At 41.3% G+C, this 18,040-nt stretch overlaps 1 protein-coding gene across 24 annotated transcripts in view; it reads right to left on the bottom strand.

Moving 5' to 3' along the window:
- Window positions 1–18,040, bottom strand: part of SPAG16 (sperm associated antigen 16) — a 295,145-nt gene that overhangs the window by 215,657 nt on the left and 61,448 nt on the right. For all 24 annotated transcript variants that reach the window (XM_070732193.1, XM_070732195.1, XM_070732200.1 and 21 more), the window contains one exon: window positions 1,761–1,878. In XM_070732193.1, coding sequence (XP_070588294.1) covers window positions 1,761–1,878 — 118 coding nt within the window. The remainder of the gene's footprint in view (window positions 1–1,760; window positions 1,879–18,040) is intronic.

Genomic DNA, 18,040 nt, shown 5'->3' with positions numbered 1-18,040 from the left:
TCCGGCCCTTCATTTGCCCTCCCAGCAAAAGGCAAAGCCGCGCAGCTCCGCATCGCCGAAGGAGGCTTAACCCCACCACTCTGTCCCACCCCTCGGCCGTATCCGGCATAACTTCCTCCTGCCTATCCCCGCTCTTCTGCCGGCCACGGCCGAGGAGTGGGACAGAGGGGTGGGGTTAAGCCTCCTTCGGCGATGCGGAGCTGTGCGGCTTTGTCTTTTGCTGGGAGGGCAAATGAAGGGCCGGACCTCCTGCCTTCCCCTCCCCCCCCCCAGCCAAAACCCCAAATGTCTCCGCTGTGGCAGCTGCTACAATAGGCTTCCTCGCCTTTCGCCCGTGCCTGGCGGGAGCTGAAGAGTGCTTTGCCCAGTGCAAAGTTGACAGCAAGCAGCTCCGCAGTCCCGAAAGGAGGCTTAACCCCACCCCTCTGTCCCACCCCTCGCCCGTGGCCGGCAGAAGAGCGGGGATAGGCAGGAGGAAGTTATGCCGGATACGGGCGAGGGGTGGGACAGAGGGGCGGGGTTAAGCCTCCTTTGGGGACTGCGGAGCTGCTTGCTGTCAACTTTGCACTGGGCAAAGCACTCTTCACCTCCCGCCAGGCACGGGCGAGGGCGTGGAAGCTTATTGTAGCTCGCCCATGGCCGGCAGAAGATCGCTCTTGCCCGGCTTCCCCGCGAGGCATCAGGTCAGCATTCTGGGCGGGCGGGCGGCGGACGAGGAGGGGGAAAGCCTCCTGCAGCAGCTGCCACAGCCGCCGGCTTCCCCGCCGCCCGCCCCACAGAATGCTGACCTGATGCCTCGCGCGGAAGCCGGGCAAGAGCGATCTTCTGCCGGCCATGGGCGAGCGGCAGGGAGTCGGGGCTGCTGGCAAGCGCCCCAGCCTGGCTGTGACCTTTTAAAACAGCCGGGGGGCTTCCCAGGAGCCTCCGGAAGCCAAACGCCAAACCCGAACTTCCGCGTTCGGCGTTGGGAGGCTCCTGAGAAGCCGCCCGGCTGTTTTAAAAGGTGACCGCCGGGCTGGGGGGCTTCCCAGCACCCCCCCGAACCCCGAACCTGGAAGTTCGGCAAAAGTTCGGGATTCGGGAGGTTGCTGGGAAGCCCCCCAGCCCGGCGGTCACCTTTTAAAACAGCCCGGGGGCTTCCCAGGAGCCTCCCAATGCCGAACCCGGAAGTTCGGGTTTGGCGTTCGTAACTTGAAAAAAGTTCGTAAGAAGAGGCAAATTTTTTCTGAACCCCAGGTTCGTATCACGAATTGTTCGTAAGACGAGGGGTTCGTATCTTGAGGTACCACTGTAATTGCTTATTACTGTTAACTTTAATGAGAATTCTGCTTTAAAATGTCAAATTATAAAATTTTACTGCACATTAAGAAATAAAGGCCTAGAAGGCTACAATTGTAAACAAAGAGCTATTAGTGTACTCTTGAGTCTTTGGAGAAGGGCGGCATATTAGTCCAAATCAATCAATCAATCAATCAATCAACAAATATCAACTGGTTTTCTTCCCAAAATCATACTGTTTTTAGAGAAAGAGAAAATTTTACTATTTAAAAGAAAGATGATATGTACTTATAGGCATTCTTAAATGCCAGGTTCAACAAATAAATTATTTCATGTGCATTTATTTAACTTTGGCTTTTATCTTTGACTCACCTTGAATTCTGAGGAATGGCATAGAATTAAACTTTACCTAAAACATTAAATAATATGATCTTTTAAATGATTTCCATAAAAATGTAAGTTAAAATTACTGTAATCTTTACCTGCCCAACAACTTTGTCTCGTTCCAAACTTGTAAGCATTTTCTCTCTTAGTAGAATCTCATACTTTTCATTCAGCTGTCGTAACATAGGCTCATACAATGCATAGTGTGTCTTTAACCTATAGACAAGAAATTGTTTATAGAATAGTAACCAAATATAAGAAAATAAAAAAAAATATTCAGTATTCAATTCCATTGCAAGACATTTATTTATTTATTTATTTATTTGGTCAATGATGTGATCAGTGAGCATCATTGCAAGCTACAGTAAATATCCTGCGAATAAGTGATGGGCTTTACGGTGGAGATCATGGATGATGGATCCTAACCAGTGAAATCGCTCCAGGAAAAGGAGAATTGTGAGACAACCCATATGTACTCCCAAACAGCTGCTCCTCATAAGTAGGCTGCAGTAACTGTTTTACAATCAGTTTATGATTGTTTAGTTGCAGGATACCATCTAAATTCAATCATAATGCAGCCTTTTAACCCTGCTGCTCTGTTCAAAACCACTATATACTTGTACTGTTTACCAGTCTGTGTGACTCACACCGAAAATTCTTTATTTTAAGTGCTTATATTTGGTCAATTTGAAAACTTCTTTCCCTTGGAAACTAGGTTGAACATTTCTGCACACAATGAAATGAAAATTGAAATAAAAAATAATGCTTATTGGTTTATTTTGCTCATAAAATCCCCCCCTTTTGTGAATTTTTTTTTCAATTTATAGTTTTACCTGCAAACAACGTACAATTTTACTAAATTTGGTGTATAATTACTAGTTTGAACATTTCTGAACATAAAGATATGAAAATTGAACTGAAAAAAAATGATGCTTATTTGTTTATTTTGCTCATAAAAGGGCCATCCCTTCCCCCATTTTTTCAAGCATGTCACTTTATAAATTTTTCTAGGCCCCTAATTCCAAATATTTTCAATAACTTTGGCATTGAATTACCAGTTTGAACACTTCTGAACATAATGAAATGAAAATTGGACTGAAAACATTGATGCTTATTTGTTTATTTTGCACATAAAAGTCCCCCCTCCCGCTGTGTTCAATTATTTCAATTTATATAAAAATCATGCTGTTAATTTCAAAATTACATAAAATGGATTTCTTTCATAAAATTAGTTGTCTGGCTATCATGTGCTTGCTTTTCAAAAGGATATTCCCAATATTTCTAGCCAGATATATATAAAAAGTTAAATTAATGGCACACAGCAAGGCCGAAGGGGGTGGCCCTTTTGTGACCAAAATAAACAAATAAGCATCATTTTTTTCGGTTCATTTCTATTTTTCTTATGATCAGGAATGTTCAATTTAGTATATCAAAACTTTTGGGGGGAAATTCCTTAGAGATTTGTAGCCTTAAAAGATATAAACTGACACGAAATGCTCAAAAAATGGGGGGGGCGGCCTTTTGATTGAAATAAAAATATAAGCAGCAAATTTTTTCAGTTCAATTTTCCCATCATTATGTTCAGAAATGTTCAAACTAGTTTCTCAGTGAAAAAGGTTTTCAAAAAGATCAAATTTAAGTACCTAAAAAAAATATGTTTGGTCTGGGTCATATACAACCAGAAACACTCAATGGGTTTTTTTTGCCCAGAATAAAGTTAGCCCCACCTCACCCCCCACCCACCCCAAAATATTTTTCTGATGATCAGCAATGTTAAATTGAGTAAATGAAAGCCTAAGATATTAAAAATATTTTGGATTTGGAGCCTAAAAAACATTTAAAGTGAAAATGGTTGCAAGCAGCCGGGGGAAGGGGGGCTTATTTCTGATTTTAAAAAACCGATAAGCATCATTTTTTTTCATTTCATTTATATTTTTCTTATGATCAGGAATGTTCAAACTAGTAATCTCACACCAAATTTAGTAAAATTGTACACATTTTGCATGCTAAACTATCTATAAATTGAAAAAGAAATCACAAAAAAGGGGGCGGGCGGGCTTTTTTGAACAAAATTAACCAATAAACATTATTTTTTAATTTCAATTTTCATTTCATTGTGTGCAGAAATGTTCAAAAAATAAGAGAGGGGAAAAAAAACAGTCCTCACCTGTTTTTGGAAAGAATAAGAGAGAAAAAAACCCCAGTCCTGACCTGTTTTTGGAAATGGTTCAAGAGTTTATATACATAAACACACGCACACACACACACACACAAGGGAGGAGACAGGAATGGAAAAAGACAGGAGAGTGCCTTAGGGTGTCATTTTGGTTGGTGGTGTGCCCCAGGATTTTGTAAATGTAAAAAATGAAAGGCCAGGCGAAATATCGCCTGGCCGAAAATTGCCGATGGCGGGAACCAACTCGGCTCCCTCATCAGCTGGGGGGCGTTCCCCGCAATAGCGCGGGAACGCCCCTGAGCAATCAGCGGCCGCTCGGGCATTCTGGGAAAGCCGAGGGGCAGGGCGGGTGCCCTTTATCAGGGCTTGCTTGCCCCCCCCCGGCTTCCCTTGCCGCCGAGGTCGCCGCAAAATGGACAGGACAGCTGCGAGCTTCAGAGATTCACCCTTTCCCGTCTCGGTTTGCTTTCTTGGGAAAAGGGGGTGGTCGGATGGCTATAGCTATGGGGCGCATAAGGGCTTTACCGGGTTGCCTGCCGGGATCATGGTTTCGGGCTGGTGAGCGAGGGCCCTGACGGCGCAGGCGCCCTCAGCGTTCAGGTGCCCGTTCCCCCCCCATACACGTGGTTTGTTCTGCCGCCGAGGGCGGCTGGTGGCGTGCGAGGTCCTTCATGTGGGCAGCCACCGTTTCGGAGCCCCTGGGATCGACAACCATCGCCTGGGGCAGCTCAGGTTTGCAGCAGGGCGGGGGGGAGCATCGGCAATGGCACCCTGCGTTCAGGAATATAATGTGTGCCGGCCACTCACCGTCGCAATTTCGGCTGATAACACTGCTAGGCTGGCGGCGGTAGGTGCCGGGCACACCCCATCTTGGGGGCTGTCCGTCCTCCTTTCTATACCGGCTGACGGGGGACGTCTGGGGTTGCTGGCCGCTGGACCGATCATAACAGGGGCCACGCTCCGGTGATCATAGGAATCGGCGAGGCCGGCGTAGGGAGCAATAGTTATTAAAGTGTCTTTTCTTGAACACTGTTGGTTGGTCTAGTGGGGAAGAGGCTGGTCCATGACCCCGTGGTGCTGGTGCCTTTTAGACCCGGACTGGACGGATACAGTTTGAGTTTCAACACTATGAGCCGGTCTGTATTTAATTGGCACACTATTTGGCTCAAAGGGATGTATTTTATAGTTTGAGCAATAAATGGTGATGGGAGATTAAATTGGATAAACCAAAATGCCTTAATTTATTTAAGTTGGTTTACTTGAATTGATTGAACATAAAATGGCGGAATTGAAATGTTTCGATCTTGTAAAGTTAAGTATACTTGAATTGCTTGGGATAAAAATGGACAAATTAAAACGATTTAATTTATTTAAGCCAAGAGGGACAATAACAATCAGGGATAGTAGCCATGAAACCAAGTTAGGTGGTGTTTGAGCAACTGGATCTATGGAAAGACTGCTTTGTCAGTGAGAATGGCTTGTAGTGATCAAAAGACTGTAGCATTACTATAGACCTTGGCCCCTTTTGTTCATCATAGCTTCAGGGGACTTAGCTGGCTTCTGACATCAACTTGGCAGTTAAAACCTTGGCTTCTGCTCATAAGCGGGTTTAGAAGAAACATTACAACAAATGATGAGGGTTTTCTGCTACTTGGGAGGCTGTTAATCTTTATTACACTTTTATCTAACATTATAAATCCTGCACTTCATTTGGAACAGCACTGCTGAATATAAAGGATTGGTTTCTTCCTATGCAAGGATCTCCTACCGAGAGCTCTGTGCAGAAATATATCTTGGCCTTTCTTTGAAGCACTGTGGAACGGGGACCTAAGAACCTGTTTGGCTGACAGATCTGGCATATGTTTCTTTACCACATTGAAAATAGCAATTAGGTTATTGGGCGGTAAGTAAATATAGCCTCATGCTGCTCCCTTACCCTCAATTTAAAATAAATAAATAAACAATGGCTCTCACGCTTTAATAAGGGTTAACAGTGTTAATTTAAACTGTTATGGTAAGTGGAACATTGTGAGCTAGGTTCTACACCTTACATAGTAAAAATTTGCTTATTAAAGCTTTTGTTGAGAATATATACATGTTATCAGGCCGGAGGTTTACTTTTGTATGTTTTCCTCGGCACTTTCAAGTTGGCTTAATGGCAATCCTCCTGGTCAAATATGCCCCCCCCTCTTTTTTCCTGAGGAATTACCTTTGTTAATTTTATGGCCATACTTAACTAGTGATGTACTGCACTAAGGGATTACTTGGTAACAAGGTTTTTATGTGCTTGCTCCTGGGTATTTTAGTATTATTACTATTATTATTATTATTATTATTATTATTATTATTATTATTATTATTTTCATGATGTGCCGGATCCTGGAGCAGTTGCGCATGGAAGTCATTATGTCTCCATGAATGGTGCTACTAATATTCTGAATTTTGCCACATTTCCAAATGTAAAGTTATAGTACTGAAGGCTATAACAGTACGGGTGCAGTTGGTAGCAGGCCTTTTCTGTACCACCAAAACTGAAAGATACTATTAATACCATAACTACAGCCTGCAGATTCCCATATCATTACCATGCTGAAGGTTGGAAATCTCCTAATTTCTGGCTAATCCCCTCAGGAGTAAGACAATGAAGAACCGGATTGTGGGGGCAATGGACTGGCTCTGTTTGAAGGGTGCTGTTGCTGACATGTTGCGAGCCGCCATGAGTCTAGGGAGAGGGGCGGCATAAAAGTCGAATAAATAAATAAATAAATAAATTAGTCAGTTTATCTCAGCCCCTTTAGTTTGTTCATAAGAAATGGTGTAGTCACTTACTGGAATGGGGGGCTTGCAAGAACGCTAAGCATTGAGGTCATCTGAACCAAATTCACGCTTGAGTTGATTTTAGCTTAATATGAGTTATTAAGCATTATATTAATTGTTTTAGTGAATATTAATTTAGAAAATGTTATTATCATAAACAATATGGAAGTCATGGTGTCAGGATGGTACCATTAATATTATGGTTATATTGATTAAGTCATGTTGGTAAAGCTAATCCATGTGCTAACGGTAAAGAAAGCATTGGCATGGGCCTTTGCTTATCTTCATAAATTTCTTGCAATTATTCTACTCCCGGGGTGAGCAGGCAGGGCCACGCAGCATATTGGCTAATTTCCCTGGCATTTTAATGCTGGAGTAAGAGTATTATGATTTCCTGAGAGGAATACAGGAACATGGGCCTGCGACTATGGTGTACAGCTGGCCCATTGGTGGAGGGAAGCGAGGCAACAACAGGAGGCCCAATCCGTTAACAGGGAGTATGTGTGCACAGGCAGGCGGTTGGCAGCCACATGGCATAGGCTGGGGCGCAGGGTACCCGGAATTGGTGGACGGCGCCATCGCTCAAGCGAAGGAGTGCAGGTTGGACCACTGGTTATATGCCATCGTATGGGGCAACAGGTGGGCTTAGCTCTCCTAACAAAAGACCTTGGTGTATAACTATTTGAGGATAGGGGGAATGATCAAGAGATGGTCCAAGGAAAGGACTCAGATTGGGGAGAAATTAGTAAGCTGCTATACATTACCCAGTTTCAGGGGCAGCAGGCATTGGATGAGACCCAGATCCTCACCCAACGAGGTGAGGCTGTTTCACACGACAGCCATAAAAATGGCCTTTGGGACATGGTAGGTCTGCAAGGTGCTGTCATGATCGCATAGTAGGGGACCATGCAAGGTTCCCTGGGCCAGCAAACTGATGTTAAATGGAAGCTGCGGCAGCCGCGTTGGTTACGCATGGTGGCTGACCAGTAACGCAGATGGTGGATTGAGCACTGGCCGGGTATATCAAACAAGGATATATGCCGGGGTATGATGGACTCAGTGCAAGTAAAGCGCTGAAGCCAGGGAATGGTGCCTTTTTTACCATAAGACAGGCCTCCACTGAATAAATAACAGTTAGGGGCCGTTACAGGAGGATCGGCATGATATCGGGTGGTATTCCCTCAACAATACTGAATGCAGGTTTCAACAAGTTCTCAGCAAAGTAACGAATCCGGTGGCAGATGGAAGTCAGTGGCTTTCATGAAGTAGATTCAGAGCACCTGAATACAAGCGCTTTTGGGATCGGGTGGCTAGCACTGTCTTTGTATCCTTATTGTTTCTCTAGGTCCTGGCCCTGCTCCACTTTATTACGTGCAAAGTGCGAAAGAGCTGCACTTCCGTTGCCCACAGTAGCGAACTGCAGCCACAGCGTGGCTTGGTGGCTGAACGTTGAGCTGCAACATTATCTTCAGGAATGTGGAGGTTGCTGAGTCGCTGGGGCTTCAGCGGAAAGGCTCGAGCTTGGAGGTCTCTTCCATTGTGAAAAGTCGGGAGCAGTGATGGGCCGGACCCAGATTGTTGGTGTTGCACACGGGTGGCAACGACCTGGTGATGGTGAAGGACTTGGCTCAGTGGCATCAAGTCATGGCAGTCCCCTGGGGCTTGCAGAGCATATGGAACAGATTGTTGGTGTTGCACACGGACGGCAACGACCTGGTGGTGGTGAAGGACTTGGCTCAGTGGCGTCAAGTCATGGCAGTCCCCTGGGGCTTGCAGAGCATATGGAACAGATTGTTGGTGTTGCACACTGGTGGCAACGACCTGGTGTCGGTGAAGGACTTGGCACAGTGATGTCATGTCATGGTGAACCACCGGTCGTACGGGGCCTACGGCCGTGGTGTGTGGTTCTGATACCCCCACATGGAGGGGATGCGGAGTCGCCGTCACACCAACAGCTGTTGACGGGACCAGGATATGGGTTAACATGGCAGGAGGAGGCAAAGTGATCTGACACACAGGCATGTGTTTTTAAACCCCCCCCCCCCCAGCTTTCACTGGGTCAATTTAGGAAGCTGTCAGGAGTGGCAATTTTTACACAGACCTGCAGTGGTGCCTGCGTGAGCTGCAGCAGGCTTAGGCGATGAGCAGGGGGCCAAGATAGAGATCTGACCCCCTGCTGTGGCAGAAACGGGGCGGAAAGGGTATCAGTAGCAACTGTGTGTTCTACTTTGGGCATCTTTTGTAAGATGATTGGCACAACTCAAGCTTCCTCCACGGACAGAGAGGTGTGAAGGGGGTGCCCTTGGGGCTCACCTACGTCATTTTCGGTTCCGGGTCATGCAAGGCGAGCCCTCCCACATGCTGGGCGTGGCTTTCGGGTCGGGAGTAGGCGGGACACGCCTCACCCTGACCAGGCATGGAGTAACGCCCATTTAAGTTGCCCAAGTATGTTGTGTTCAGGAAACTCCGCCCCATTTAGCGACCCCTGCAGGTCTTTCTGTTAATATTTAATAAAGTGACCCATTTTACCGAGCTTGGTGTCCGAGTGTTCATTTCCCGTCCAAGGCAAATGAAAGGCCAGGCGAAATATCGCCTGGCCAAAAATTGCCGATGGCGGGAACCAACTCGGCTCCCCCATCAGCTGGGGGGCATTCCCCGCGATAGCGCGGGAACGCCCCTGAGCAATCAGCGGCCGCTCGGGCATTCTGGGAAAGCCGAGGGGTGGGGCGGGTGCCCTTTATCAGGGCTTGCTTGCCTCCCCCGGCTTCCCTTGCCGCCGAGGTCACCGCAAAATGGACACCCACCCAACCTCCGCTCAATCCAGGATGTTTTTATAGGTCGCCTGGTTTGGGGCCGAGTAGGAATTTTTGCAATCTTATGGCATTTGCTACAGATTGTTTTTCGCCTACTCCATCCTGGACGAGGGTAAGGATTTGTGGTACGGGGTGCATCTGTATGTAAATAGGTTTCGATTCAGCAATTGGATGTTTATATTCTTGGTCACTATATGGCAGAAACGGGGCGGAAAGGGTATCAGTAGCAACTGTGTGTTCTCCTTTGGGCATCTTTTGTGAGATGATTGGCACCCCCATTGCACAACTCAAGCTTCCTCCACGGACAGAGAGGTGTGAAGGGGGTGCCCTTGGGGCTCACCTACGTCATTTTCGGTTCCGGGTCATGCAAGGCGAGCCCTCCCACATGCTGGGCGTGGCTTTCGGGTCGGGAGTAGGCGGGACACGCCTCACCCTGACCAGGCATGGAGTAACGCCCATTTAAGTTGCCCAAGTATGTTGTGTTCAGGAAACTCCGCCCCATTTAGCGACCCCTGCAGGTCTTTCTGTTAATATTTAATAAAGTGACCCATTTTACCCAGCTTGGTGTCCAAGTGTTCATTTCCCGTCCAAGGCAAATGTGCTGCGGCTCAAAAAAGGTTGAAAATCACTGAGTTAGACCCCACTTCTGGTACAGTCACTCACCAGCTATGGAATAATGTATCCATCATAACAATGACCCACCCAATTATTACAAGAACAAAGAATGCAATAAGATTAGTCTGGCATGATCTGTTTTTGACAAACTCATGTTGGCTTTTGGTCATTACTTTGTTAGCTTTTAGGGGTTCTTTGATTTGTTGCTTATCTTTTCCAGAATCTTCCCTGGCATTGAGGTCAGGCTGATAGGTCTGTAGCTTCCCGGATCTATTTTTTCCCTCCTTTTTTGAAGATGGGAACGACATCAGCTCTTTTCCAGTCCTCTGGCAGTTTCCTGGTACTCCAGGATCTTTGAAAGATATAGTTCTGTGGCTCTGAGATCTCATCTAACAGTTCCTTCAGAACCTTGGGGTGTAATCCATCTGGTCCTGGTGATTTGAACTCATCTAGGATAGACAGGTGTTCACTTACCATTTTCTTCCCTATTTTAACTTGTGTTTCTAATCTGGTTTTTGTGAGGCTGTTTTTGATAGGTTAGATTGTTTTTTCTCTTGTGTAAAGACAGATGCAAAAAATGAGATAAGTAGCTCTGCCTTCTCCCTGTCGCTTGTCACCTTGTTGCCACTTTCTCCCTTGCAATGGACCAACTGTTTCCTTGACAATTTTGTTGTTTTTAATGTTGGAAGAAGCTCCTTTTTTTGGTACTTTTTACTTTTGTCACAAGCCTTGTTCATTGTGAGCCTCAGCTTTCCTCACTTCATCTTTACAGGCTCAGACTTTTTGTTGGTATTCTGCCTTAGTTATTTCCCACTCGTTCCACTTTTTATACTTGTCCTTTTTGTCTTTCAATTTGTCAGAAAGTTATTTATGCAGCTATGCTGGTTTCTTTTGAAATCTATTATTTTTCTTCTTCATTGGTATTGTGCTTTTATAATCTCACTTTCCAAACGTTCCCAAGCTTCTTGAGTTGTTTTCTCCTTGAGGATTCTCATTCATGAAATCCTTACCAAGCTCTAAGTTGTCTGCTAGGTTTGTTAGGATTGGTGCAGAGTTTGCCTCCCAGTTAATGTCAGGGTAATTAAAATCCTCCATTACTATTGTGATGTGCTTCCTACATACTTTAGTTAGCTGACTAGCAAATCTTATGTATTTTATACTGTCAGGCCTCCAGAGTGTCTGCTATCTCCCTTTCAAAAGCATCTTCCTGCTTTTCCAATTCCATTTTAAAATCTCTTAAGATATTTTTCCTTGATTTGTTTCATCAGTCATTATTGTCTTTATTGTCTACTCCTTCTTGTCCTTTTGCTTTATTTGGTGATTTCTCTGTTCTATCTTTTCCTCTATTCTTTCTGTTGTCTCCTCCCTTTCCTGGACATTTCATATTTATTCATTGTCCCTTATAGAATATTTTCAATTCTCCCATCTACGCTATGCCTTAGGTTCTTTATCTCCATGTAGTTTTTTGTCACAGAGTCATTGATACATAATTTCTTTTAAAATTCCACTTATTTCCCCCTGATGGAGCATCTCGTCTTATTTTAGTAAGTCTCACTCTTGCTCAATAATTCATAAACCATATATTCAGGCCTAACATTGCTCCTCAGAGAGTACAATAATAGTTCTTTATATCCCAGGATTATGCAATCAGTTCCATTTAGGTAGTGCAGGAAGTTTTCCAAATATCTCCTTACATCCACTCTGTAGGTTTATCATATTATAACATTCAAAAGTTATTTTACTTAGGTATCTTCCTTGTTTTCACAGTTGAACCTCCAGTAGACATAAAATAGAAATAGAACAATAGCTATCACCATAGTCCTCCAGATAAATGTTTATTTCTCTTATCAGTTTTCTCAGAATTGTAAAGTAAGGTATATTTTCCCTTCATCAGTAGGGGGCATGCTCAGCTTAAACTTCAAGGTAGTCTCAGATCTCACAAGTATTTAATTCAATTTTAATTCGATTTATGAAAGAAAAGTCACTTATTAAGTAAATATTCTAGCATTTTATAATGTCTTTCCCAAAACAACTACCCAGTTTAAAAGTTCATTTTTTTGTTTTAAACGTTTTTACTTTTCTCCCTTTAGTTCCTTTCTTTCAGGTCTGGGATTTTTCTTTATGTAGTTATTTGCTGCTTTAACAAGTAGTTTTAAGAGTCCCTTTCACTGTTTTTTTTCTTTTAGAGTTAGATTCTAGATAAAAAAGAATCACTTCACCCAGTTCCAGTCACTGTTCATCTACACTGTTCCTGTACTTTCTTTGTTGTCTTGGGTGTCCCAGCTTCATGGCAGCCATGATGGCAGCCTCTTCTCATCCTGGATGAGAAGGAAAAGATCCCTGAGTCAAGTGCAAAGATGTGACTCTCTGTGACCTGCAGAGTGCTCCTCTTTTGTTCACCACCCCTTCAGGGTGGCTTTAGCTTCTGCACACCTTGCGTCCGATCTCACTGCGACATCAGCCCGAAAACTTGGTTTCTTGAGGGACCACCTGTCTTCCATAGTATTTATCCTGATGACTGCACCTGGCATGGCTGGCATGTTCCAGGTTCCTATAATTAAACAATGTCATCTGTCAGAACCCTGAAAATATGCCTTCTCTATAGTAGCAGCTATCCTCTGGAATAGGGTAAAGGAATGAGGTTCTCCAGAGATTCAAATGCGCTTACTCTATTGGTGGTTTGAAAGCCTTCATCCAGCCTTTGGAAGGTATGATTGAAATAAAGAGGAGGAATTGGGGAAAGGGGCGGAGTCAATAGCGCTGACAGCACAAAATTTCCCCTTGTCCATGGGGAAACTCCGAATCCCCGCTGCCTGGGGGGCTTTGGTTCCCATGGAACCAAGCTGGAACCTCCCTGAAGGTGATGCAGGAGACACTGCTGGGAGGCTGGTTTGGGGTCGGCATACCCCACCAGTCAAAGCAGTTTGTCTCACACTGGCAGCAATGTGAAATCGGCTAGGCTGCTATGCCTAAGCCGACAAAGCCTAGCCGACACCGCAACGAAAGGATTTTAAAGTAAGCTGGAAGTCATCTGGAGACAGAGGAACTAAGAAACATGCTGGAGCGAGAGGAACTGAGTTAAGAATGGTGCTGTTGAGAGATTTGGCCGAATGGAGCTTGGATTGATTTTCTTGATTTTTAAAAGGGGAACAAAAGCTTGGGAAAAAATGGAGAGGAAGCAGCTAATTGTCAATTGATACAATAGCAAAAAGCTTCTGGAAGGACAATAAAAGCCCAAGATTGAGGATTTAAACATTTGTTAATTAGTTTATTGAACTATTTTTATGAATTTAACAAATTGATTTTAATCAGCTGAGAAAATAAAGTTTTTATTATATAAATAAGTTTAAAATAATTTTGTGGAATTAATAGGATTGCCACCTACTGGTTGGAGGAGAAGACAGGAACATACAATCTGTTTTTCAACCTTGGCTTATCTATACTGATTGTGACTGTGAATTTTTTAAATTATTTTCATCTGGAGATTACAACATCTTGAAGAGGAAAATTTACATTGTTCTACAAGAATTATTTTATAGAACTGCAGAAACATGTGGATATTACGGATTTTATTTGCAGCACAGAAATTGAATTGAGAAAGGGGACTAAACATTTTAAAATAATAATTAAAAATAAAAGCAAGAAAGTAAAAGAAGAATTGAAATAAGAAGCAGCAGATGGGAGAAGATTTGGACAATAACTATAAATTTACGGCATTTTCCAAAATTTGCAAAGTTTTAAAATTGCTTTATAAAAAAGAACATACCCAACAGAATCCTCCAACCTGAACAAAGAAAAGAAAAGAAGAAATTTCCTTGATAGCCCACTGGGATCAACTTTTATATATAAAGCTGCATACCCAGCTGAATCATCGTGCCCTAGTCTAGTTTTATCGCTGCAAACCCAGCGGAATCATCATACCCTAATCTAAGTTGTTGATCCCAGTGAATAAAAAAGAAAATTCCCCTTCCCTAATCCTGATCTAACTTATATCTTTTCAAAAATTAATAATATGTTCTTCCAAATTTGTGATCCAGATTGTCTGAGATTTAAATATCTAAGGTAATTTCTCCATCATTGTTCATAAAAAAAATGTTTAAAGTGAAGGAAGAAAGCCCTCCAATATCCAACCGGGATCTAATTATAAATGTAGCACTGTATATCCAGCTAAATTTTTTATGCCCTTCTCTAACTTTATCGCTGCAAGCCCAGCGGAATTCTCATGCCCTATTCTATTTAAATTGATCCCAATAGGTAATAGGAAAAGCTTCCCCTTCTTCAATCCATATTTTTGATAGTTTTAAGTCCATAAAGTAAATAACATATTTTCATTAGAAGACAGCTTAAACCAAAAATCAGTTCATTTCTTATCTAAGTAAGTTCATTCCATTATTTCAATATTAATTCCATTTTCAATACTTGTTTCTTATATTCTTGCCATCAAATCCATATATTTCCATATACACATGTGATTCTGATAAATCCTAAGTTCTAGGTTTAATTTTAAATTTTCCCAAATATTAAATTTTTCTCCATGAAACATTTTCAATTTTTGCAAACTTTTAAAATTGCTTTGTATATAAAGAAAAAAAAATCTTTAGAAAATAGCTTATTCCAAGAATCATTTCTTATCTAGATAAATTCATTCCATTCTTAATTCATTTTAATTCTTATTTCATACACGTTATATCTTATATCTTATATAAATCTTATAGAATCAATTAGCTGTTCCTAAAGTTTAAGATCATTTTCTTATATTCTTGCCATCGCTTAGCATACTTCACTCCTCTTCTCCATTCAGATCATATATTTCCATATAAACGTGTGTTTCTTTTATATCCGAAGTTCTAGATTTAATTTTCCCAAAGGAAAGAAAAAGGTCTAATAAAAAATGTATAAAAAGAAAAAAAATATAAAGAGTCTGTCAAAGCCTCATTATAACCAGTATCATATAAAACATAAGAAGCTTTTTACTTTTTAAATAATTATTCCCCTTTCCTCAAACTAGATATTCTCCAAAACAAAATACATTCCCTCTTAAATTATACCCGCCCTTTTTTTAGGCTGTGCATAATGAATTTCATATAATCACCATGTTATCATAATTTTTAAAAAAGATATAAAAATATAGAATCCTTTCAAAATACTCTTATCCCTCCTGATGTTAGTACTATCAAATCCATATTATTATCAAGTAGATTACATATCCAGAGTTTTTTCCCCCATATATAAGCCTGTTAATAAATTCAAAAATTTAATATAGTTAAACATTTAAGAATATAATGCCTCTTATCAAGTAATATGTCCATGATTCTAACAGATATAACCATGATTCTAACAGATTCCTTTCTTCTGATAATAGCGTCTTTTCTTCTTCTTTGCTTAAGATGATACTGCAGAAATTAAATTTAATGTAAAATGTCCATGTCCTGCTCCAGATTTTCTCCGTGCGTATCTTAAACGTATGTTAACTTATTCTGTTAGAAAAGCTAGAAAAGTTAGAAAAGGTTCTTGCTTAGTTGCTCTACAGATCTTTCCATTCCTCTCCCTGATGATGTTATTCAAATCTTTTCATTTTTATTCAAATCTTATTCAAATCTTCTCATTGCATTTACTTCCCGATTCCAAAATTGCAATTCCAAGATGGCAAATCAGCTCCCAAAGCCACACGACAGCCCCAATATGACACATCATTTCCTCAAAGGCAAAAGGGACAATTTCGAAAGTTCTTCTTTGCTCTTTCCTCCTCTTCTTTCTTTTTTTGTTTTGCGCTTTTCTTTTTCTTTTTTTCCCCTAGCTTTCTTTTTTTATTCTGCTGCGTCTTTACACCTTATATCTTATCTATTTGGAGTAATTTTCTATTCTCTGTCTTACGGTTTTTTTATTTCTTAATTTCTTTAGAGACTTAATTTTATTTTATTTTTTATAGATTTAATTTTATTTTGATTCTATACTTTAAATTTTTAATTTTTTATAGAAAGCAATTAGTAATTAGGTTGGTAATTGGATTAATTAGGCAATATTTGGTGATATTATTGGGTTTATTTTTTCCTCTTTGACTACGCTACTGTATGAATTTTTCAAATGTTTTTTTAAGGGTATTTTATTAATAGGCGTTAATTATTTGTAAAGGGTATTGATTATATATGAAAATTGATATGGAAGCTATTAAGAGAGATTTGAAACATTTCAGCCTATTCAATGTGATATACTAGAATTTGGAACAGCTTAAATGGGGTCTTAGCTAATAGAATATTTTTATAGCATTAAAAAATTGGGCAGCTATTTTTATTCAGATGTCGAAAGTGAAGGTGGTAGCATTGTATTCTATAACTTCCTGAAATTGATTTATTGTAAAACAATTTGATGTTGTTATAATTTTTATTGTACTGTGATTGGAGAGAGAAAAATACAAAAATTCTTTGCCATAAAACTACAAATTTACAAGACTGATAAATGGTCATTTGATTATTAATTGAACTACTAATTGAAATGTGAGATAGTTTATATTTGCAGTATAGAAAGGAGCAGGAGCAGGTGGAAGAAGACTTAGATAGTGATAAATTTATAACTGTATAAGGCTCTTAAATAGATTTAGAGAGACAATTTTGAACTTACTGGTTATCTGAACTATAAGATTATTATAATGTGAATTATAATGGTATAGAAAAATGGGGAAAGGGAAAAGAGATATAATAAATCTATGATTATTAAAGGTGGATTAATATGGGAAAAATAAATAGTACTGATTATGATTATATATATTGGAAGTATCTGGAATTTCTTCTCTATGGAGAGGGGCGGCATACAAATCTAATAATTTATTATTATTATCATTATTACTATTGCTATGTTGTTATGAGCTGCCCCGAGTCTGCAGAGAGGGGCAGCATACAAATCTAATAAATAATAATTATTATTATTATTTCAACTGAATAGATTAGGGAAGATTATTATTTTCAGAAATAAGGTGAAAACAAATAGATAAAAGAGAGATGATTTAATTTTGATGAGATGAGATCAGATTAGGGATGATAGTGAAAGATATATAGAGTAAGGAAGAGTATTACCGTACATTAGGGATTACAGTGAAATTAAATAAATTAGGGATGATTATCACACTGAGTTCAACAGTGGAAGATATATAGAATAGGGAAGATACATAGATTAGGGAAAATGTATAGATTAGGGAAGATTATCACACTGCAAATGGAATTGAAACCAAATAGATTAGGGAAGATTATTACACTGGGAATGACAGTGATATATAGACTAGGGAAGATTATTACGCTGGGTTTGACAGTGGAAGTTATGGATTAGGGAAGATTATTACACCAGGAACGACAGTGAAAAACATATAGATATGGGGAAATTATTATTGTACTGGGATTGATAATGGAAGATATTTTCAGTGAAAAATAAATAGAAAAATAGTTACACTATAATTATGATTTGCTAAATTAGAAACTATATACAGTGGTACCTCAAGATACGAACCCGTCTTACGAACAACTCGTGATACGAACCCGGTGTTCAGAAAAATTTTGCCTCTTCTTACGAACTTTTTTCGAGTTACGAACCGGCGTTCGGAGACTGCTGGGAAGCCGTGCAGCTGTTTTAAAAGGTGACAGCCGGGCGGCGGGGCTTCCCAGAAGCCTCCCGAACGCCGGTTCGTAACTCGAACAAAGTTCATAAGAAGAGGCAAAAATTTTCTGAACCCCGGGTTCGGTTCGGGAGGTTGCTGGGGAGCCCCCCAGCCCGGCTGTCACCTTTTAAAACAGCCGCGCCGCTTCCCAGCTGTCTCCCGAAGCCGAACGCGGAAGTTCGGCTTTGGCGTTCGGCTTCAGGAGATAGCTGGGAAGTGGCGCGGCTCTTTTAAAAGGTCACAGCTGGCCTGGGGGGCTTCCCAGCACCCCCCCGAACCCCAAACCCGGGTTCGGGGGGGTGCTGGGAAGCC

Source organism: Erythrolamprus reginae, chromosome 1 (assembly GCF_031021105.1).
Source record: "Erythrolamprus reginae isolate rEryReg1 chromosome 1, rEryReg1.hap1, whole genome shotgun sequence".
Taxonomy (NCBI): Eukaryota; Metazoa; Chordata; class Lepidosauria; order Squamata; family Dipsadidae; genus Erythrolamprus; species Erythrolamprus reginae.
The sequence above is the reverse complement of the archived record's forward strand: the minus strand, read 5'-3'. Positions and strand labels throughout refer to the sequence as shown.